Source organism: Microtus pennsylvanicus, chromosome 20, assembly GCF_037038515.1.
Source record: "Microtus pennsylvanicus isolate mMicPen1 chromosome 20, mMicPen1.hap1, whole genome shotgun sequence".
NCBI lineage: Eukaryota > Metazoa > Chordata > Mammalia > Rodentia > Cricetidae > Microtus > Microtus pennsylvanicus.
The window spans coordinates 11,844,422-11,868,385 of record NC_134598.1 but is presented as its reverse complement, the minus strand read 5'-3'; the positions used below and the strand labels follow the sequence as shown (position 1 = coordinate 11,868,385).

The window sequence follows — 23,964 nt, the reverse complement described above, 5'->3', positions numbered from 1 at the left end:
ATTTCTGGGGTAATATTCAAAAGCAAGCTAACCGATATACCTTCTCCCTAATAAGCCCTTGAGAAAGTTATTTCCACAGTATGAAATCCTCGTGTAGACATGAAGACATTGCTACAGGGACAGCCATTCCCTGTGTGCTGTTCTAGCGTTTGCTGCTCTCACTTCCTTTCTATCTGTCCCTCTCCCTCTCTGTATCTATGATGGTTTTCTGGGGCACTTTAAAGTGCATTAGAAACATGATATTTTAGATTGAAATTCGTTATTTTCGACTTTAAAGCTACAAAGTTTTGTTTTTTCCCCCCCATTTATTTCATGTGTATGGATGTTTTAACTCCACATGTGTGCACCACAAGCATGAGTGCTCTAAAATTCTTTTTTTTTTTTCGAGACAGGGTTTCTCTGTGGCTTTGGAGCCTGTCCTGGAACTAACTCTGTAGACCAGGCTGGTCTCGAACTCACAGAGATCCGCCTGCCTCTGCCTCCCGAGTGCTGGGATTAAAGGTGTGCGCCACCATCGCCCGGCTCCCTAAAATTCTTGAAGAGGACACCAGATCCCCTGGGACTTGATACACAGAAGGGTGCAAACTATGCTGTATTTGGAATGGAACCTGGAACCGCTGGAAGAGCAGACATCTTACGTGCATTCCTACCAAATGCTTTCTCAGTAAATTTCTCTCAGCCTAAAAGAATAAAGGAGGCTAATTCGGAACAGATGCTGTGGCCGTCCTTTTTCTTCCTCACTCCTGTCTTTCAGTTCAGTGCACATGACACCACCAGCACCATCGCCTGTACAGAATGTTGTGAGGGACCCACAAGTCATGGTTTATATTTTATGAACGAAAACTTGATACCTGTTGCAGATACATGGAATATATCACTTCATCCTTGAACAAACTGTGCCAATTGACTGAGGGTCTTACTCTTTTATATTGTCCTTGTTTTAAGCATATCCAAGGCATTTAATATCCAGTCTATTCATAAGAATATTGTGGTCTAACTCCAGACCATGTTGTATTGTGATGAAATGTTTTGTTTTCCCAAAGCATTTGAAGTGTCTGTGTGTTCTAAAGCTGATGGGAAGGGTGATATGAGATGCTACCTTTTTAAAAAAACATGACTGTGAGACCCATAAATTCTCAGGAGAAGTGGCTTCCTGTTCAAGATTGGGTCTGTTAGGATTTTCTTCTGGTGAGGGAGGGGTGTGTGAGACCCCATCCTTCCCAGAAGGGCTATCAGCAGAAAATGGTGGCTGGGCAGAAAGGGAAAAGGGTAGCCTTCCTCAGTGGTGTAGCCACTGGTAATTGCCCTTGCTCAGGCGAGTAACACTCACCCATGTTAGTGCAACAACCTAGGCCTTGGCCACACATTCCCAAAGAGGCCAAGGCTGACACTCAGTGTCTTTCTCAGTTGCTCTCCACATTACACTTTGAGGCAGGGTCTCTCACTAAGCAAGGAGCTCACCATTTTGGATTGTCCACTGGCCAGCTTACTCTAGGAATTCCCTGTCTCCCTACCTCATGTGCTGGGATTTCAGGCTGAGCACCATGCCACATGGCATTGTACATGGGTTCTGGGTAATAACCTTTAATCCTCCATGTTTGCACAGAAAGAAGTATCCGCTGAGCCATCAGCCCAGCCCCAATTTTGAACTGAGAAGGCAGAGGGACACAGGGTCTCGGGCAGCAGATTTCAAACTGGATACTTACGCAAAGATAACCTTGAACCTTCTTGTCCTCCTGCTTCTATGTCTTGAATGTCAAAATTATAGGCTTGCAGCACCATACCTAAGTTTATGGGGGTTTAGAATGCATTCCAATGCTTTGTGCACACTAGGTAAGTATTCTACTGCCCCAAACCACAGTTAAATATTCATGAATATTTCCCTATTATCTCTAGGATAAGAGTCTAGATCCTACTGTAGTTCGGGTCATCAGTTTGCTGTTTCCTCCAACTGCATTTTCTCCCCAGACTCCTGCATTGCCTTACACATCTTCCTCCACATCTTCTTGCTGCTGCACCCCACTGCACGAAGTTCTGTTCCCATCCTGCTCCACTCCCACAACGTTGTAAAATTGTGTCATTGTTTGGTTGCTGGAGGTCTAAGGAAATATGACAAAAAGACTTGATATACACAGCTCTATATTAAGCTGTTCAGGGTGTGGACAGAAAGTTCACAGGGCTTTAAAGTCACTGTTTTATATCAAATGATGACCAATGTATTGGTTTTTTATTCCTTTGCTTATGCTCAGAAAGGACTTAAATAAATAATTTAAAAGAAGAAAAAAAAATACCTTGTTGCTGTGCATGGTAGCACATATGTTTAACCCCAGGACTCAGGAGGCAGAACAGTTCAAGTACACTCTAATAACAATTTACAAACCAGTTGCGGTTGCACAGGGAGACCTTGTCACAGAAAAAAAACTAATACACTGGTTTGTCACAATATAAAATTTATAATACTATCAAGAAAGTCTACAAAAGGAAACGGATTAAACAAAGATATATAATGATAAATACTAAGAGATCATTTATGTGGGCAGGTCTATGTGAAATAGTTTGAAGTGAAAGACACAATACAAATGGTAAATACACAGAAAACAATTAAATTTTAAAAGACGTATGATTTATAGTCACACCTTATTTTAAGCAGTAAAGCATAACTGCTTTTCTCTTTATATTGATCATATTCAAGATAAAATAATATGGGCTTCCTGTTTAGGAGGAATGCAATCTGGCTCTCTGTGAGCCAAGTCTTTACACGGTCTCATTTCATCATTGTCTATAGGACAGAACATCTCTGTTCACACACTGGGAGATAATAAAAATGATTTTCAAGTTTGTGGATCAATAAGAACTTCCTGCTTTGTACAAAGTTCACAGGGAAGATTCCCCAAACCACTAGAGGATGAAGGGAGTTAAAAGATGCTTAAATGCTGGTGTTGGTTTGCTCTGGGCAGCTGCGGAGTTGATTCCCAGGCAAAATGAAGGCTCTCCTAGCCCTAAGGTTCCTCTTGCTTTCTGTTACTGTTCAGGTCAAGGTCTATAAATGCTGCACATTAGTCAAAATTGTGAAACAAAATGGATTGGATGGCTACAAAATGGATTGCCAGGCTACAGCCTGGCAGACTGTAAGTCTCTTAGAATAGCAACCTCTACAGAACAGGTGTAAGAAAGCAATGAGTGAGCAGAGCAGGTGTGGATGAATGGATGGACATTCATTCATTGGATTCATTCATTGATTGGATGAATGAGTGGATGGGTGGATGGATGAATGATTGGATGGATGTGTGGGTAGATGTATGGGTAGATTGATGAACGTATGACTTGACTGTATTGCAGAACAGCTTTTCCAATTCTAAAGGTCTTGCTTTCAATATTCTCACCAGCCATTTGTGGTGTTACACACTCATGGAATTCAAGCAATGGGACGCTGAGGCAGGAGATTGTATATTCAATCTCCTGTAAAAGTAGGATACTTAGTGCCACAGAGAAAAAAAAAAGAAGGTTTTAGAGCATGATATGTGGGGAACTTGGGAAGGGGAAACTGTGGGTTCTGTTGATCTATGCAGTGAGCCTTAATGAGGCCCAAGTGTCATTCTGAGCACTGCAGGCACAGCTGGGACCTGTCTCTACATCATTAGTTTTAGGGGATTTCTCTGAATTCTGAGAATCCTATATATATGAATACTTTCTTCTTAACCCTCCATAGAGTGAGCTACTTACTGTTCTGTTCCTGAGACATCCCATTGACAGTGAGCATCCTGTGCTGTGCTCAGGTTCAGGAGGAATAAACTGCCCTGCAGACACAGCTCCATCTTCAGTAGCCGTTTCTGCCTGCAGCTGTAGCTGTGTTTCACACTAGATGCTGGCCCAGAAACAATCACCATTAGTGTCACGGGTACACTGCTTCTCCCCAAGGTTAGAGTACGTGTGTGACAGAGGAGAGGAGTTTAACCATTTTCTCCTGTCTCCTTTTCTCCACAGGGTGGCATGGAGAACCCACTGTCAAAACCAAGATCTCTCCAAGTACGTCAAGGACTGTGGAGTCTAACCGCTGTGCGTTCCACTTCAGCTCATCCTCTCTCTTTCTCGCTCTAGAAGTAGTTATGGGAAAGGTCACACTTTCTCGGTTTCCCCTTCAAACAATCAGGGTAAACCAGAAACAGGAGCAAAATGGAGCCTGTTTCCTAAGTGGCTGACTGCTAACTTATGTGCTCATTGTTTAAAGCAAATTTAACAGATTAGGAATTAATAGTCAACTGTTTCGAGCACTTGACTGAAATGTCACAAGTCTTGGATTCAATTCCCACACTGGAAAAACAGACCAGCATTGAATAATTATATTCATACACTAAAAATGACATATTGCTTCCATCATGGCATAAGTTCAAGTTTTATCATCCAAGGCCTCCATCTTGATTAATCTTGTTTGATTCTTGTTAAAAATAAGTTTCATCGGGGGCTGGAGAGATGGCTCAGTGGTTAAGAGCATTGCCTGCTCTTCCAAAGGTCCTGAGTTCAATTCCCGGCAACCACATGGTGGCTCACAACCATCTGGAATGAGGTCTGGTGCCCTCTTCTGGGCTGCATGCATACACACAGACAGAATATTGTATACACAATAAATAAATATTAAAAAAAAGTTTCATCTTAAATACATAAATCTATGTTATTTTGGATCACATAACGTCCTTGAACTTGTAAACTAAAGAGTTTAAAAACAAAAATGATATTAGTGATTCACTCTAAAATCTCTCAATACAGAGTACATCAATACGTACACATAGAAGCCAGTTGGTCAATTGCCATTGACTCAGTGGTAATATCTTTATTTGCATAAGTCAGAAATCCTTTTAATAAAATTCATTCCATAAAAAAACCTACAACAATATCCACAATTACCCCAAGTAAACAGTTAGAATGGAAATCTTTAGGAGAAAACCCCAGAAGGCCATGTACAATTAATTGGTAAATATGCCAAAAACTTTCTTTTATTATAAAATGACAACTTGTTACAAATATCCTTTTTTATTAATTTTAATTATGTATCTGTGTATGGAGTGCATTTGAGTATAGGTTAAAAAAAACTCCCACCAGGTTTTAATGATACCAGCTCTTTATTTTTCAATTTTCTATTAATTTGACATGTGTGTCTTGGTGTGGTGGTATATGCGGCAGTGAACCTGTCTATGTGTGTGTATGTATCCAGAAGTATGGGGATAGCCCAAGGAGCTGTTCCCTGGAAGCTGTCTGCATTGTTTCTGAGACAGTGTCTGCCATTGGAACTGGCTTACAGATTAGATTGTGCTGGTTGACCAGTGAGCCCCATGGATCTGCTTGTCTCCGACTCCCCAGTGATGGTCTTAAAAATGCATACCCCCAAACTCAATTTTTATGTGGGTGCTGAGGGTCACACCTTGGCTTAGGGAACTCTGTCAGATATTTGACTATGCTCCTCAGTGAAAACCTGCTTCAAAGGCCAAAGCTTTCACAATACATGAAAGTGTATAGAATACACTTGGAATCTGTGTCTGAAGAAGTGCCCTGGACACAAGGCTCCAGCTTTCTCAATTTATCTGAAAGTACATGGAAAAGGCAGAAACAAAGAAGAAGTACAAAAGATGTAACCCATACATGAAGAACAGGAGTTTGAGATGTGGGGAAACAATCCCCAAGGGTCCATTGAAGGAGAGATCAAGGAAAGACAGTCTGGGTCTCACCCTCCAACGAGGAAAACAGTAAGAGAAAACACTGCGTGGCAGCCCACAGACACCAGGACAGATTAGAAGGTTGTCAAAGAAGTCATTTCAATGCTTCACTCTTCTTTTCCAAGAGGGAGACACTCCAGAGGAAGAGTGGGACAATCACTCTTTGGAGAGGATGAACTGGACACTCTGGATCTGAGACTCAAGGCTCAGTAGATGGTCTGGGATGTATCTCCACGGTAGAGTGCATTCTAGCACAGGTAGATCCTCGGCTGCTGGAGTGTGACACTCTCTTCCAGGCAGAAAATGATCATCATCTTCGTGTAGAGAGATCACCTGTTGGCCTTGGCAATGAGCAGAGTCAACTAGTAAGGAATAGGCAGGCAATGATAATAGGATGTCAACACTTCTAGTAGGTAGAGGAAGAGAGAATCCATGATCCTCATCATGGACTCCAGCTATTATACCCTTCTGCCTTTTCCCAACTGCTAGTGATTCTTGGTCATTATTGAATATGCTATACGTTAGCTGGGAGGGAAACTCCATGATGAACTTCCATGCTGTGGCCATTCATGATGGGTGGGAACTCAGTGATGCAGGCAGCTGTTTCTCTTAATTCTGACTCTTTAAGGAATATCTTACTTATGTTCTGTACCTAAACCCACTACACTCCTTGCCTCGCTGAGTTGAACTTTGGTGAATTGTAACTTTGATCTATTGTTGGTGTCTTATATGAATGCATGCACCTTTGTTCTCATCCTTTTTTTTTTTTTCCAGACAGGGTTTCTCTGTGGTTTTGGAGCCTGTCTGGGAATTAGCTCTTGCAGACCAGGCTGGTCTCGAACTCACAGAGATCCGCCTGCCTCTGTCTCCCGAGTGCTGGGATTAAAGGCGTGCACCACCACCGCCCAGCTGTTCTCATCCTTTTAAAAAGTTATAGAAACACCAGTCCAGGGACAGAGTGGTTGTAATCAGAGTTATAATGTCATTATACAAATTGTTTGATAAAATAAAATCCTGCATTCTGAGCCATAAGCCAGGACCCATTTCTATCAGCTGCATTAGAACAACTTGAGTTCCCCCTGACATAACAACTTCCACGTAGGACTCACTATGATTTCTGTCTGTGACAATCATCTCAAGAAGAAGAGACATTTCCATCCTAATACTCGTGACTACCTTTGAAACAGCCAATTCTACTCATTTGCCTCTGATGTCAAACCTACAGAGTTCACCGATTTTCCAGTTAGTCACTTAGTGTTTAAGGCTGTATAAAACTAACCAAAAATCACCACACACTATCCAAAATTAATATGAAAGACAGGTCAAAGCAATCATTTAAAAAGATTAATTCAGAAAAAAAAGGTGCTCAGGAAATACAAAACAACATGACCCATAATGTGTATCTTATAGACAAAAGAAAAAAATCACATGCATGGAACAAGTTTGATGATAAATTCCTTCCTTCTTTCCTTCTTTCCTTCTTTCCTTCTTTCCTTCTTTCCTTCTTTCCTTCTTTCCTTCCTTCCTTCCTTCCTTCCTTCCTTCCTTCCTTCCTTCCTTCCTTCCTTCCTTCCTTCCTTCCTTCCTTCCTTCCTTTCTGCCTGTAAAGTAAGTAATTTATTGTATTTTCAGAACACTATAATATAGACTCCTCTCGCAGAGAAGGGTCTTTCAGGCGGGAAACTGTTATCCAAATGCGTGCTGCTCCCTTGTCACTTTTGTACGTGGCGTGGTTTTTCCTCTTGGACTGCTCAAACTCTTGGCTCCCCCAGGTGTAGATCAACTCAAATGCTACAAATGGCGCCACGCGCAGGATGCGCTCGCGGGTGCCGTGCAGCACGTTGGGGATGCCTTTGCTGAAGTAGTTCCGGAAGGAAGGCGCGCTGCTCAAAGGGTGACAAGCTGTAGGAGATCACGTGAGGCATCCACCTCTGATTCTGGAATTTGCGCCCCGTGTTGGCAGTGGCCCTAAAGAGGGAAGATTCAAGTGTGGCTTAGGCCTGCAAGGAATTCCCACTGCCCCCTGATGCTAAATTTCAATGATATAATAAAATAGAATTTTTATAGAGAGAAAATATAAATTATATTATAAAAGACAAATGCGATTGCATTAAGAACATTTACTAGGAGTGCTAAGGCATGTTCTACAACCCATGTCTACGTGATGGAGGCAATGGAAGGAATTGTCTGAAGGGCACATAGCTGTTGGGTAAAGAGAGCACACATTGCTCTATCTCAGAGGTCAGGAAGCTCAGGGGAGGAACCTCCTGCTTCTGGATGATGACCTCAGCTTCAGCTATAACCACTGAATGTCTGTCTTAGGAGGAGACTGGACCCACTCTGAGCGATACCCTCTTTGTTTTAGGTTTTTGGAGTTTGGTTTGTTTTTGTTTGTTTTTTGACTGTAGTTTCTTGAAACACTTGGAAATTTCTGCACAGAAAATGTGGTTTGTTTTTGTTTTGAATTCAGAAAGAGAATTACCGCCTTTGCACTTGATAAGAATTGTGGCTCAGAACAAGATGACAAATTAGAAAAAGAAGGTGAAATTTCCATTTACGATTAACAAGCTTACTCCCACTCACATAGTCGAAATAGATTTCGTTCTTCTGATTTGAATGAGAATGAAAACGGGGAGTGAGATGATCCCTGGGAATCCAAGGCATTGTACTCCTTTCTCTTTTTCTTCTGAACAATCTTTCTGGTTTCTGCAGTTCAGAACCCTTTGGAACTGTGAGGGCATCTTTGGAGATCTGTTTGCAATTGTCCTCTAGAATGAGTCTTATTAAACTAGAATCCATAGGGCCACTCTCTGAGCTTGCATCTGAAAGATTGCTTTCCCTTTTGTATTAATATGAAAATGGCAAGAGAAGTTGCATAAAATTGCAATTTTCTAACTGTTGAGTCCCTAAACACACAGACTGTCTTAAGGAGCTGCTTTTTGCCTCCTGGGTCAGGTGACTTCTTGTGAGTGCAAGCAGGAGGTCTTAACCCTAACCCAGAAATGGTATTTTGGCAGTCCCTGTAATGCCTGGGTTGCGAGCCCAGATTTTGGGTGTGTGAAAGTCAAAACCAGTGCATTTGGTTTGAAGATTAACGATCAATTTCTGGCCTCTAAATAACCAATGTCTCTGAGTTGAAAGTCTTACTCAGTGAAAATTAGGTAAAAGAAGGCAGCAAATTTCCTTTCCAGGTCTCCAGACACAATCCCATCACCTTGGTTTAATCAAAGCTATAGTCTCACCTCAGTTGGCCTTTGCATCAGGAAACAGTTTAACACCGACAGAAATGACAGCTCAATATATTCCAGAGTCCTGAGTAAACAGCGCTATTTCTACCACACTGCCACCATTGTGCCAGTTTCTAACAAACAAAACAAACAGAGCCCAACTAAAGGTTACCGTGTTCCAAAGCCGTGATTGATGCCACAGCCTAAGCAGCAAGAGCCTAGTTGGCCTCAGCTGTGCATTTGCCCCAGGCTCATGAGAGAACTCTCTGCTCCTGCTGTGACTGCACCCATCCTCCCTGGGGCTCCTCTTCTGCTGCTTCCTTCTTCCTTTTGTTCTGTTCCACCTGGTCCAAGTATGGGTTCCGCACTGATGCTCTGAGAAGTTCATCAAGGGCCGCAGAAAGAACTGTTCTCTTGTTTACTCTGCTTCTCTCTGTCCTCTTTCTTACTCTAGGTCAGCAGGTTCTTGTGTCTGTCCTTCTCTTCATGGCACCACAGCCGTGGGTTGTGGAGATAACTGTTAGATAAGCATGGTGGTTAATATGACAGGTGCTGAGATGGATTCCAGGTAAGCAGGCAGTTTTGATAATGGCCGCCACCACAACGGGGAATTCATCTCAGGATGGATTAGAAGGAGGAGTACAAGGATCACACAGAAGTTCTTACTTTTCCAAGTTTCCTGAGGGGCTCAGTGTTCTAAGATACGTGACTTTACTATCAGAAATGAAGCTATAACTCAGGGGTGTGGGTGAGCATCGGGGCTGTGCCTGCTTGCAGAGGCAGAGATAAAGAAGGAATATTAACTTTACACTGTTCTTATAGCTAAAGAGAGATAGAGACCCATGTATTGGGGAAGGTGTGGCTGCTTTGTCTTACAGTGACCATGTGAAAAGCAGCAGGCCATGACCTAATATTCCCTGCTTTGGTTACAGTATATGAAGGAAAGAATTCCACAGGACAGAAGGCAAAGGGTGTGGGGGTCCACAGATAGGGACATTCCCCCTGATCTAACTTCTTCCAGTTGGACTGCCATGCTGTGGGGAATCACCTCCCTCCTCACCTTCATCCTGTGCTCATCGGATGCCAGTGCTTGAATAAAAGGCTGGAATCTGTACTCCTGCATTAGGAGACATTATACATAAGAGTCCAAATGGCATGTTAAACTGTGCTCTAGATTAATTGGATCAGCATGTAGGTTAGACAGGGGCCTTAGATATAAGAATCAAAGTGTTTATTAAGGGAACAGCTTAGGTCCGGTGTCGCGACCTCCTCGACCAGCATGGATGACGCGACACCGGAGCTCTTCTTGCAAGAAGTTTTATTCAGGATCTTTTTTACAATTGTATCTCTCTCTCTTCTCTCTCCGGGCAATCCTCTCCCAGCCCTTAAGTAGGCCTGGGCTACCAACACTGGATAGCCACGTGGGCACCGTCCATTGGTCCACGCATATGCAAACAGCTTGAGATCATCGAGTGATGATCGCAAGAGTCCGGCCTTAGCCAAATAAGGAGTTGTTTGTCAGAGAGCGCTCACTTTTGGGATCGTGGAGGGCGGAAGCCAGCGCCATCTTTAAGGTGCAGCTCCACGCAGCTCTTTACACTTAGATATAAGAATCAAAGCGTTTATTAAAAGAACAGCCATAGGTATAAGCTAGGAGATCCACTAAGAGTTTTGAAGCCTCCTGTCCAGTGACGCTGATGCCTGTTGTCTGATTCTGATTCTTAAAGCACAGTTATCTTTTGATTCTCATACTTGACTGGACTGGCACGACTATTCCCAGCCTGTTAGTGTGTAATGTAGAGTCTAAAGTATTTATCTAGCAGCTACACTGAGCTAGGCGTGCCTTTTACCCAGACTCCGGGTTGAGGGAGGACAAAGGCACAGAACATCCTTCTTGTCCTCACAGCACTTATGGGAAGTTCATCACGCTGACTGGAACACAATTCATGTTGTGGTGACCTCTATAGGAAGGGTGGAAGCATTTATGGGAGGCAAACATGTGGTAATCCTGGGAGGGAGGTACCCCCAAGCCTTAGATTATAAACAGCCCATGTTTCATGCTAGATCTTGACCCAGAACCCAGTCACTGAGGGAGGGGTATGTGAGACCTCACTCCTCCCAGAAGAGCTATCAGCAGAAAATGGTTGCTGGGCAGAGGGGGAAGGAGTAGCCTTCCTCAGTGGTGTAGCCACTGGTAATTGCCCTTGCTCAGGTGAGTAATACTCACCCATGTTAATGCAACAACCTAGGCCGTGCGCACACATTCACAAAGGCAGTATTGTGGAGGCCAAGGCTGACACGCAGTGTCTTTCTCAGTTGCTCTCCACATTACACTTTGAGGCAGGGTCTCTCACTAAGCAAGGAGCTCACCATTTTGGATTGTTCCACTGGCCAGCTTACTCTAGGAATTCCCTGCCTCCCTACCTCATGTGCTGGGATTTCAGGCTGAGCACCATGCCCCACGGCATTGTACATGGGTTCTGGGTAATAACCTTTGATCCTCCATGTTTGCACAGAAAGCAGTTTACCTGCTGAGCCATCAGACCAGCCTCAGTTTTGAACTGAGAAGGCAGAGGGACACAGGGTCTCGGGCAGCAGATTTCAAACTGGATACTTACGCAAAGATAACCTTGAACCTTCTGGTCCTCCTGCTTCCATGTCTTGAATGTTGAAATTATAGGCTTACAGCATCATTCCTAGGTTTATGGGGGTTTAGAAGGCATTCCAACGTTTTGTGCAAACTAGGTAAGTATTCTACTGCCCAAAACTGCAGTTAAATATTCATGAATATTTCCCTATTATCTCTAGGATAAGAGTCTAAATCCTACTGTAGTTCGGGTCATCAGTTTGCTGTGCAGTTTCCTCCAACTGCATTTTCTCCCCAGACGCCTGCATTGCCTTACACATCTTCCTCAACATCTTGCTGCTGCACCCCACTGCGCGAAGTTCTGTTCCCATCCTGCTCCACTCTCACAATGTTGTAAAATTGTGTTATTGTTTGGTTGCTGGAGGTCTAAGGAAATATGACAAAAAGACTCGATGCACACAGCTCTATATTAAACTGTTATTCAGGGCGTGGACAGAAAGTTTCCAGGGCTTTAAAGACACTGTTTCTTATATCAAAGATGACCAGTATATTGGTTTTTCCTTTGCTTATGCTCAGAAAGGACTTAGATAAGTAACTTAAATGTAAAAAAGAAAAAAAAAACCTGGTTGCTGTTCATGGTAGCACGTATGTTTAACCCCAGCACTCAGTAGGCAGAACAGTTCAAGTACAGTCTACTCTAATAACAATTTACAAGCCAGTGAGTGTTGCACAGTGAGACCTTGTCACAGAAAAAAAAAACCCAATACACTGGTTTGCAACAAAATACAATCTAGAAGTCTAAAAAAGGAAACTGATTAAGCAAAGACATATAACCATAAATACTAAGAGATTATTTATGTGGTAAGGTCTATGCGAGATAGTTTGTAGTGAAAAAGACAATGCAAGATGGTAAATACACAGAAAACAATTAAAATTTAAAAGACGTATGACTTAATAGTCACACTTTATTTTAAGCAGTAAAGCATAACCGCTTTTCTCTTTATATTGGCCATATTCAAGATAAAATAATATGGGCTTCCTGTTTAGGAGGAATGCAATCTGGCTCTCTGTGAGCCAAGTCTTTACACGGTCTCATTTCATCATCGTCTATAGGACAGAACATCTCTGTTCACACACTGGGAGATAATAAAAAATTATTTTCAAGTTTACGGATCAATAAGAACTTCCTTCTTGGAAGTTCACAGGGAAGATCCCCCAAACCACTAGAGGATGAAGGGACTTAAAAGATGCTTGAATACTGGTGTCAGTTTGCTCCAGGCAGCTGCTGAGTTGATACCCAGGCAAAATGAAGGCTCTCCTAGCCCTAGGGTTGCTCTTGCTTTCTGTCACTGTCGACGCGAAGGTCTATACACGCTGCGCGTTAGCCAAACTTCTGAAACAAAATGGGATGGATGGCTACAAGGGAGTCAGCCTGGCAGACTGTAAGTCTCTTCTTACACCAGCAACCCCTACAGAGCAGGTATAAGAAAGCGATGAGTGAGCGGAGCAGGACCCAGAGTCAATAAGCTTGTAGGATTCCCGTGTGCTTGGCTTGGTTTGATTGCAAACACCAGCATTTGTCTTTATCATCACAGACACTGGGGTGAGGAGAGCATGGGAGGGGGCATCTGGGCCAGGCTAAGGCAATAGAACCTGAGGTGCTCTTAGAGCGTCACTGGGTTTTCAGGTTGCTTCAGACTCGAAAGTCCACAGGAGGCTGAGAATGCAAGGGAGGACTCAGAGCTGAAGTTCTCAGAGCTGGAGTGACTGGCATTTGTCTTCGTGTCTTTCACTATGTATGGAGAGTTTTAGAGAAATGTTTTCAAGCTTTTTGAACTTCCTCTGCAGAACAGAGGGGTCCGATTTCCCCTAGAGGCTGCTGAAATGATGTCGGACACTGTGGATGCAATGATTTAGTGTGCTTCTTCACTCTGAGATGGCCTTTCATCCTACACAGTAGAGGACATGGATGAAGAAAAGTTGTTTGTGGCTTACTCCCATGATCACATTATAACTAGTGTGGTTTGCAGATTAGATTAAGGCAGTTACTACTCAATAACTAGTTGTCCATGAACAAGTAAACCGAGAGAGCATGTGTAGATGAATTGGTGGACAGATGGATGACTGGATGAATGAATGGATGGGTGGACGGATGAATGATTGGATACATGGTTCGGTAGATGTATGGGTGGATTGATGAACATATGATTTGATTGGATTGCAGAATAGCTTTTCCTATTTTTGTTTTCAATGTTCTCACCAGCATTTGTGGCGCTACACACTCATGGAATTCAAGCAATGGGACGCTGAGGCAGGAGATTGCATGTTCTGTACAAAAGTAGAATACTTAGTGCCAAAGAGAAGAAAAAAGAATTCTAATTTAACGTGCTAATTGACTTTGGTTATTATAGCATTATCTTAGGAAATCCTTAGTTTTCTCATAGGAAATCTATTAGCATATGTATTTGATATTAATTTATCAAATTTACCTAATTGCTCTTGATGAGTCTATTTCTGGCAGAGGGGTTTTGAGGATAGACGGAAGGGGGAGAAACAGTGGAAGAAAGAGCTATTTTATTTTGAAGAGCAGGGCGAATGGTTTCATTCTATAGCATTGTTTGGCCTGAAACTTGCTGTGTAAACCAGGCTGTCTCAAACCCATAAAGATTCACAGCCTCTACTTAACCACTGCTGGGAATATAATTGAGTACCACTGTGTCTGTTTCATATATTTGAATATTTAAAGGACCTTATCCCATTTATTCTCAGTGCAAATCGATTTGTCTTCAAGTAGATTTTGTTTGGAGCACTTGAAAATTTTCACCTGCTGACAGGGGCAGCAGTTCCACCTACTTGAAAGGCAGAGGCAGGAGGATCATTGAGACCAGGGACTTCCCTGAGGAACACAGCCAGACCTGATCTGAACTTGTAGTATCATATTTTATATTTTAATCATATGTTTGTAGTTATAAATAAATCACTTGTAAAACACAGCAAGAGAAGAAGCTAATTTGGTATCCAGTGTAAATCATTTGGTGTCGCTGCTTACTGATGAATATTCTTTTCTTTCTAGGGGTGTGTTTGGCTCAACACGAGAGCAATTATAACACAAAGGCTACAAACTACAACTCTGGAGGCCAAAGCACCGACTACGGAATATTTCAGATCAATAGCCGATACTGGTGCAATGATGGCAAAACCCCGAAAGCAGTGAACGCCTGTGGGATATCCTGCAGCGGTAAGACATGGCAGGATTAGTTCAGAGAGCAAACAGCTCACCTGCCCTAGGTGCAAGAGCAGAGATTCTGTGCAGGAGACAGCACTGAAGGAACACCAGGAACCTGGGCAGACTGTTTAGACTGCGAGAAAGTCATTGTCATTCACATCAAAATTAGCCAAGGAAGACAGTAGGCTCAGGGCATAGTGTGCTGATAGAATGCCCTGCCTACCATTCAGAAGGCCTGGGTTCCACCTCAAAATCCCTGAATTACAAACCAAATACTGCCTGGGAAGACAGCTCAGACAGGAGTCCCATAAGTCAAGGTTTTACCCTCAGCATCCACATAAAAATTTGGTGAAATGCATTTGTTTTGTTTTGTAATAAAATCATTGTATTTTCATTTTTAATAGATTTTATTGAGCTATTAATTTTCTCCAATCTGTCCCTCCCTCTCCCCCCTCTCTCTCCCCTCTCCAATTATTCTAATGCTCCCAATTTACTCAGCAGATCTTGTCTTTTTCTACTTCTTGTTAGATACATGTAGATACACGTAAGTCTCTTTTAGGGTCCTCTTTATTGTCTAGGTTCTCTGGGGTTGTGAATTGTAGGGTTTTTTTTTTTTTTTGCTTTATGTCTAAAAGTCCCTTATGAGTAAGTATATATATTTGTCTTTCTGGGTCTTGATTACTTCACTCAATATTATGTTTTCCAGATCCACCCATTTGTCCGCAAATTTCAAGATAATCATTATTTTTTTTTCTGAGTTTCATGCATTTGTAAGACCAGGCCAGCAGAGTCTGAGACAGGCAGATCCATGGACCTCACTTGCCAACCAGCATAGCCTAATCTGTAAGCCAGTTCCAATGGTAGACCTTATCTCAGAAACAATGGGGACTGCTTCTAAGGAACAGATCCTGTACCTGTTCTCTGAATTCTACAGATAAATAGACACATGTACAGGTTCACAGGTGCACATACCACCAGAGACATACATGTTAAAATAGTAGAAAATTTAAAAATAAATAGTTATCATTAAAACTTGACGTTTCATTAAACTTATACTCACATGCACTTACTCATTCACATAATTAAAATTAATAAAAGTAAATATTTGCAACAAATTGTTATTTTATGACATGAATGTTTCTGGGATATATATATATATATACATACATATATATATATATGCAACAAATAATTGTAAGTGGCCTTATTGGTGTTTTGTTCTGAAGATATCCATTCTAACAGTTTATTTATGGCTAGTTATAGATATTGTTGTATGGTCCTTTTTACCTAATGGATTTTATTATAAGGATTTGTAGCATATAGAAATGAAGATATTACTATAATAAAGCTCATATGACAGGGTACTATGGAGTCCTGACATTTTGTCCAACTGGCTTCTTTGGTATGTATTGATGTGCTCTTCATGTTGAGAGATCTTAGAGCAAATTACTAATTTCAAATTAAGTTTTAAAACTTTAGTTTGCATATTCAAACAATTCACTCCTAGGATCTCATCAAATAAAATAACATAGATTTAAGTATTTAAGAAGAAACTTGTTTTCAACAAGAAACGGAGCACACAGGGTTAATATCAGGATGGAGGCTTGGGATGGAAGAACTTGAATTCATACCATGGTGGAAGTAATATGCAATTTCTGTGCATGAATTTAATCTGCCAATGTCGTTCTATTTTTCCAGTGTGGGAAGTGAACCCAAGACTTGGTACATTTTAGCCAAGCACTAAATAGTGAACTATTAATTCCTACTCTGCTAAATTTGGTTGTTAAAATTTTCAAGAGAACAGATGGTGGAATATTTTTGTCATCTCCTTAGCCTATCTGCAAAAGTGTTTTGTAGACTCATCTACAGTCATTGAAAGGGATTAGAATCTACGGGGATAGAGGAATATTACTCCTGGTTTGACTGCTTAGAGAGTTCATATACCTGGAAACCTCTGGAAAATACTCTCTTAGATTATACATCTATTCTATATATGTAGAGATATATAACATAGATATGTACTCACATAGAAACATGTAAAGATTTCCTATTTTTACACAAATTATACTTGCATAGCTTCGAGAGATGTTCATGGTAACAAATATTGACCTGAATTCTCATTTTAAAAAGAGAATAAAGTTTAAATAGCAATATTCTCTCTGTTGAAAACACCACACAAGTATAGAAACTTTTTTAAAAAATTGTTTATTTATTATAGTTGCGGTGTTCTACCTGCATTCCAAAAGATGTCTGAGGATCTTATTATAGATGGTTATGAGCCTCCATATGGTTGCTGGGAATAGAACTCAAGATCCTGGGGCTCAACCAGTGTCTTTGGTCTGAGTTATCTTGACAGCCTCAGATCTTGAGTCTAAGAGCACCTGACTCCATTTATTTTACTGGTTATAAATTGTTGGGAAGAGGTTTATTCACACAAGGGTTATGCATGGTTTTCATTCATAAAGTATTCATTTATCTTTACGTGTGTGGGTGCTTTGCCTGCATATAGGACTGTGTATCACTTGTGTGCCTGGTTCCTGTGGAAGTCAGAAGAGGTTTTCTATCTTGGGGAACAGGCATTACAGACACTAAAGAGCCACCATGTGGTGCTGGGAATTAAGTCATCTGGAAGAGGCTCTTAGTCACTGAGTCATCTGTGCAGTATGTGTTTTCTTAGGATGAATTTTCCAATGGTAGACCCAGGTGACTGTTATTAGCATGTTCTAATTTCCAGTGTGAGAAGGAAGAGGAACTTCCCCCATGGTAGCTGACAGTCATAGAACCTCCAGTAACTCCTCACTACTTCAATATGTTCTCTACTTTTTTTTTTGTTCTCTACTTTTTATCAGTGATGGAATTCTAAGACCACTCTACTTTCAAGTCTATTCTATCACCCAGGGTCTTGAGAAATGAGAAATAAAATGGCTTATACCACGTCAAGTGGATGGAAACGAGAGGGACTCTCTCCAATAATCACAGATGAATGGACAGCTGTAATGTCATTGTTTGTATTCACTGCTCAGTGTCACAGAAGAAAGCTGCCTGGATCTGAACTAAATGGCTTCTCTAACCGTCCTTGTCATTCCCCACCCCTGTCTTTCAGCTTTGCTCCAGGATGACATCACTCAAGCCATCAAGTGTGCAAAGAGGGTTGTGAGTGACCCACAAGGTGTTAAAGCATGGTATGTGGGAACTTTGAAAGGGGAAACTGTGGGTTCTGTTGATCTATGCAGTGAGCCTTAATGAGGCCCAAGTGTCATTCTGAGCACTGCAGGCACAGCTGGGACCTGTCTCTACATCATTAGTTTTAGGGGATTTCTCTGAATTCTGAGAATCCTATATACATGAATACTTTCTTCTTAACACTCCATAGAGTGAGCTACTTACTGTTCTGTTCCTGAGACATCACATTGACATTGATCATCCTGTGCTCTGCTTAGGTTCAGGAGGAATAAACTGCCCTGCAGACACAGCTCCATCTTCAGTAGCTGTTTCTGCCTGCAGCTGTAGCTGTGTTTCACACTAGATGCTGGCCCAGAAACAATCACCATTAGTGTCACTGGTACACTGTTTCTCCCCAAGGTTAGAGTATCTGTGTGACAGAGGAGAAGCATTTAACCATCTTTCCCCTGTCTCCTTTTCTCCACAGGGTGGCATGGAGAACCCACTGTCAAAACCAAGATCTCTCCAAGTACGTCAAGGACTGTGGAGTCTAACCGCTGTGCGTTTCCACTTCAGCTCATCCTGTCTCTTTCTCGCTCTAGAAGTAGTTATGGGAAAGGTCACACTTTCTTGGTTTCCCCTTCAAACAATCAGGTTAAACCAGGAACAGGAGCAAAATGGAGCCTGTTTCCTAAGTGGCTGACTGCTACCTTATGTGCTCATTGCTTTAAGGAAAACCTCCATCTTTTGGTTAGTTGATGGAGCAGATGCTGGTCACACTGGTCAAACACTTTATCATCGTACACATCTGTAAATTCTTCACCTATGACATCATTTACATTATGTTCCATCATAATTAATCTCCATTGTTGGATACACAGACAACAAATTCTTAAGGAGATAATTCGATATTGGGTAAAATGGCGGCTGCATGAGCTGCAAGGCCTTGTGTGTGGCTTCAGCACGTAGTCAGTTAGAACACCGCTGTGTGGGGCACGTTTGGTTTTAAGGGAACAGAAGTCAGAGTGCGTAGAACTGAGACAGCCTCAGCTTAGAAACTTGCTGTCATGAAATGTGTGACCTTTTCAAAAAGTAGAGAACTGTCCCATTTATACCACTTAAAATACAAATTCTTAGCTCATAGTCAGGCTGCTTTAATCCTTAGGAGAATCCTCACGTGCTGATCATGAGGTATTCCAGAGAGATGGGTGACTGTGTTAGCCCTTGACTTTCTTCAAGTAGCTTCGTGCATATTATCTAACTGAGACAGATGAGCTTGTGTCAGCAAATCTAAGTGCATTGTGAAAAACTTCAAATACCATTAAATGATTTTTGATGCAAATCTTGTGTGTGCTTACTCTTATATGTGGTCTCTGGGTGAAAATTGTTTATCTTTTGGAAAAATCAACTAGGTATTCTTAATACGGCATACATACTCACCTACATTTAGGCAGAACCTACATGCTAACCTACACATAGCCATTGGCTACATCCTCATCTACACATATCCTGTGTCTACACTCCCATCCACATGCAACCTGCTGAATATTGCTGGTGTAATATTCAAAAGTAAACAGACCAAGGTCCTTTGTCCCTAATGGACCCTTGACACAGTTATTTCCACAACATGACATCCTCCAGTCATGCAGACATGAAGACATTGCTACAGTGACAGACAGATCCCTGTGTGCTGTTCCGGCATTTTTGAGGCATTTTAAAGTGCATGAGTAACATCATAGTTTATTTTTAAATTCTTTATTTTTGGCTTCAAAAGCTACAGATTTTTTTTTTTTGCATTTTGTTCTATGTGTATGGATGTCTTCCCTCCACATTTATGCACCCCATGCATCAGTGCCCTTAAGAGCCAGAAGAGGGCACCAGAACGAGGAACAGATGAGTGTAAACTGTGCTGTGTTCAGAAGGAACCTGGGTCCTCTGCAAGAGCAGACATCTTACATGCACTCTCAGGAAATTCTTTCTCAGTAATTTCCCCTCGGTCTAACAGAATAAAGCTGGCTAGATCTGAGCAAATTCTGTGGCCGTCCCTTTTGTCCCTCACTTTTGTCTTTCATCTTCCCTGAAAATGCCACCACTCAAGTCATAGCCAGTGCAGATTGTTGTGTGGGACCCTCAAGATAATGGTTTAAGTGTTAAGAAGGAAAATTTGTTACCTTGTTGCAGTTACATATAGTAGTATATCATTTCATCCTTTAACAAACTGTTTATGGCAACTCTTTAGACTCTTATCTTTTACTTTGTCCTTGTTTTAAGCTTATCCAAGGCTTTAATAGCCATTCAGTTAATAGCCATATGCGTCTAACTCCAAACCATACTATATTCTATGAAATACTTTGTTTTTCCAAATCATTTGAAGTGTTTGTACTATAAAGAGGATTGAAGGTTTGCTATGAAATGCTGTAGTAGGCATATAATATGGCTGTTAGACACAGACATTCTCAGCAGCAATGGCTTTCTGCTAGTCCCATTAGCATTTCAGCCTGGCTGAGGGAGGAGTGTATGAGGCTCCACCCCTCCCAGAGGAGCTATCAGCAGTTAATGGTTGTTGAGGGTGAGAGGGAGAGAGGAGTTCCATCCCTCAGGGGTTTAGTCACTGGTAATCTCCCTTGCTCAAGAGATCAACACTCACCCAAGGAAATGCAAGTACTTATGCTGAAGGCCCACATACACAAAAGTCCTTAAGTGAGAAGAGGGCTTGATGGGAAGGAGCTCAGTGGGAAGAGGAAGGGGATAGGAGAAGAATTTGGGGAGGAACAAGAACAAAGTGCATTGTGTATGTGCGTAAAGCTGTGAAAGGCTAAGTAAGTTTAAAGAAACCCAGGGCCTCATACACTGAAAGCAAAGAAGCAATGTCGTACAAAGTTCTCCCTTCCAAGTTACCAAAACCATTGGTGGGCTGCTGCTATTTTCTTTCTGGCTTGATTGAAGAGCTTTGGCTCCTGTTAAAGGTGATGTCTCCACGTGTTAAAGGTGATGTCTCCACATGCATTTGGAATTCCAGCTCACTCCATTCTCTAAACTGTTTGCCCTCTTTGCTGCATCACATCTCTCATGGTACCTAATAACCCAGGGACCTGTCATCCACAAACCAGACAAAGTTTCCCAACAAGTTCATCTTCTGTTCCCACTCGTACAGGATGTGAGTGTGAAAGATCTGTACATGATCATCGGCTATATTCTCACCTCCTGTCTCAGTCAGTCTTCTATTGCTGACATCATGACCTGGGATCCTCCTATACAGAAAAAAAAACTTAATTTGGGCTGGCTTACAGTTCTAGAGGTTTATTCTATGATCATCATGGCTGGACATGGTGGCATGCAGACAGTCATGGTGCTGGAGAAGGAGCTGAGAGTTCTACGTCTTGATCCACAGGCAACAGGAAGTAAACGTTTCCACACTGGGTGTAGCTTGAGCATAGGAGACCTCTAAATCTATCCCCATAGCGACACACTCTTCCAACAAGGACACACCTCCTAATGGTACCACTGCCTTTAGGAGACACATTCAAACACATGACTCTACAGGACTGTTAGTTTCCACCTGGGCAGCAGCCTGCCTCTCCCGCCAGAGCAGTTACATCATCACTTGTCTCCAGGTGCTTTTCCTCTGTCAGCTATGCGACAAGTGCATTCTTTAAAAGTGGCTGCTAGGCAGAGTTGTGTCTCATACCGCTTCTGTGTTTTTCCCTCCTATCTTTCCCTGTTCTCTCTGTCTATCTATCTGTCTGCATCTCTCATGTCCCCTATCCACATGCCATTTCACTCTTTGAGTCTTCCCTCCCCCAATAAACCTCTTGTACTATCTGCTCTTAATGTGGCCTCTGTAACCCTTCCCTGCAGCTTAGATCTCTATCTCTCTTTAGCTGTAAGTACAATGTAAAGTAAATATTCCATCTTTATCTCTGCCTCTGCAAGCAGGCACAGCCCTAATGCCCACCCCCCTCTTTGAGTTATGGCCTCGTTTCTGAGAGCAAAGCCATGTATCTTAGAACACCTGTCTCCTTGGGAAACTTGTAAATGTTAGGACTTTCATATGTTCCCTGTATTCGTCCCTTTAATCCATCCTATTATCCCCCATCTCATATCTCAAATCTTCCTCAGCCTCCTCTTGCTTCTAGACCTCACCTCACTGCTTTTCTTTCCGTCCTGCCTCATTCTCTCAACGTCTGTAAATTGGCTAACTCCAATGTATACTCTAAGGCTTGGGTGGGACCCTCACAGGATTGTCACTATGCTTGTCTCCCATAACCACTGTCACTTTTTCTGTAGAGCTCACCACACCATGAATTGTGTTCCGGTCAGCATGATGGACTTCCTATAACTGCTGTGAGGACAAGTATGATGTGTGCCTACTTCTTCCCTCAATTCAAAATCTGGGCACAGGGCTTGCCTAGGTCAGTAGCTGCTAGATAAACACTTTAGATGCTGTATTTTTCACCAAGGGGATGGGAATAGGCGTGCCAGTCCAGTCAGGTGACAGAGTCAAAAAAGATAACTGCCTGTGCTTTAAGAATCAGAATCAGACCGCAGGCATTAGCATCACGGGATAGGAGGCTTCACAACTTTTCATGGATCTCCTGGCTTATACCTATGGCTGATTCTTTAGTAAGCATTTTGATTCTTATATCTGGAGGCCCCTCTCTAATCCACATGCTGATCCAATTACTCTAGAATACTCTTCACCATGCTACTTGGACACTTGTGTATATTGTCTGCTAATACAGGAGTACAGATCCCAGCCTCTGGCCCAAGCACCCGCATCCTATGTGCACAAGGTGAGGAGGAAGAGGAATCCTCACAACATCCCAGTCCAACTGGAAGACCCTAGAACTGAGAGTAATGTGTTGTGGGAAATCTTCTCCATCGATAGCTTTTTGGGTACCAGCCTTAGATGTGTCTTTTGTGTGCAGATGTGATTTCTTATAAGGAAGAGAATGGGTGTCTCTCACTTGGGAGGTACGAGCAGAAGCAGTTGTTCACATCTCCCGAGGGACAGAACAGCAGGATATGGCGGCTTCCACCTTGTCCTGTATTCTGTGCGTCTGTATTTCCCTTTGTATCCCCACAATAAAGACAACTTGTAACTCTTGAATGACTTCTCTTTTATCTAGCACCCAATGTGACCAGAACACAAACGTCCTTACTGGGGCAAACTGCCCCACATGAGCTAACTTAATAACTCCTAAACCTCCTACCCCTGCCTGCTTTCTTTGCCACACCTGCCCAGCCCCGCTGCACTTCCAAGCTCCCCAGCTCAGGTGAGAAAGTCCGGCCCCCGAAAAGCAACCTGGGATAGAGAGAAAAGTAGTTCTCCCAGTTCTCCGCGTCCCTTGCCCACTGAGCAAACCCCACCAACCGCGGCGAGTTCACTAGGTCAAATGAACCCTTTGCTGGTTCCTGGCTCCCTGCCGCATTAAGAGGCAGCTGGAGCTCGCCCTAGAAGCTTGTACACTCTGTGCACTGAGCAGGTTGTCCTGCTCCGGCCTGGGTTCCAGGGCTCCAGTGCCCGTTACGCTCCGGCCTCTTGCATGGGTTCCAGAGCCTGCGGGCACCAGCGAATCACAAGGTTATGCTGGGTCGCCTCAGCTTGGCACGACACTGAGCTGCATGCACCTCCATAGCCTGAGCTCCAGCTGCCTGCGCCAGCTGCACGGCCGCCCTGCTGTGCCGGACTACCAGCAACTCGCAGCCTTTTAGCAACTGCTGAACATGCAGCCTCACTTTTCCTTTCTCTCTAACGAAGATCCGAAAATCCCTTCGGTTTGGTTTGTTTGAGTTTTACTCAGAATTCACAAGTCAGGCAACAACCTTGGGATGAGTCAGACCGGATCTACACTGTCCCTGGACCTGCTTTGGCGGTGCGATACCTGCTGGCAAAGTATGGTCATTGCAATTTAAAATCGCCAGGGCAACTAGCACACATTAATTAATATCCTTTCATATAAATGGACTCAACTCACCTATAAAAAGACACAGGCTAACAGATTGGATATGAAACCAGAATCCGTCCTTCTGCTGCATACAAGAAACACACCT

The 23,964-nt window shown here is 42.6% G+C and overlaps 1 protein-coding gene across 1 annotated transcript; it reads left to right on the top strand.

Annotated features, from left to right (window-relative positions):
* Window positions 1-12,805: 12,805 nt before the first annotated feature.
* On the top strand, window positions 12,806-19,244 carry LOC142838889 (lysozyme C-1-like). The gene is made up of 4 exons (XM_075954574.1): window positions 12,806-12,964; window positions 14,596-14,760; window positions 17,852-17,930; window positions 18,398-19,244. Exons 1-4 carry the CDS (start codon window positions 12,829-12,831, stop codon window positions 18,462-18,464), a joined length of 447 nt encoding a protein of 148 aa, XP_075810689.1. The 5' UTR covers window positions 12,806-12,828; the 3' UTR covers window positions 18,465-19,244.
* Window positions 19,245-23,964: the final 4,720 nt, after the last annotated feature.

Excerpts from the sequence above, each read along its gene's own strand:
- LOC142838889 (XM_075954574.1), top strand. The coding sequence starts at position 12,829 with ATGAAGGCTCTCCTAGCCCTAGGGTTGCTCTTGCTTTCTGTCACTGTC. Across the intron at positions 12,965-14,595 it reads GGGAGTCAGCCTGGCAGACT|GGGTGTGTTTGGCTCAACAC; the intron begins GTAAGTCTCTTC and ends TTTTCTTTCTAG. Across the intron at positions 17,931-18,397 it reads CCACAAGGTGTTAAAGCATG|GGTGGCATGGAGAACCCACT; the intron begins GTATGTGGGAAC and ends TTTTCTCCACAG.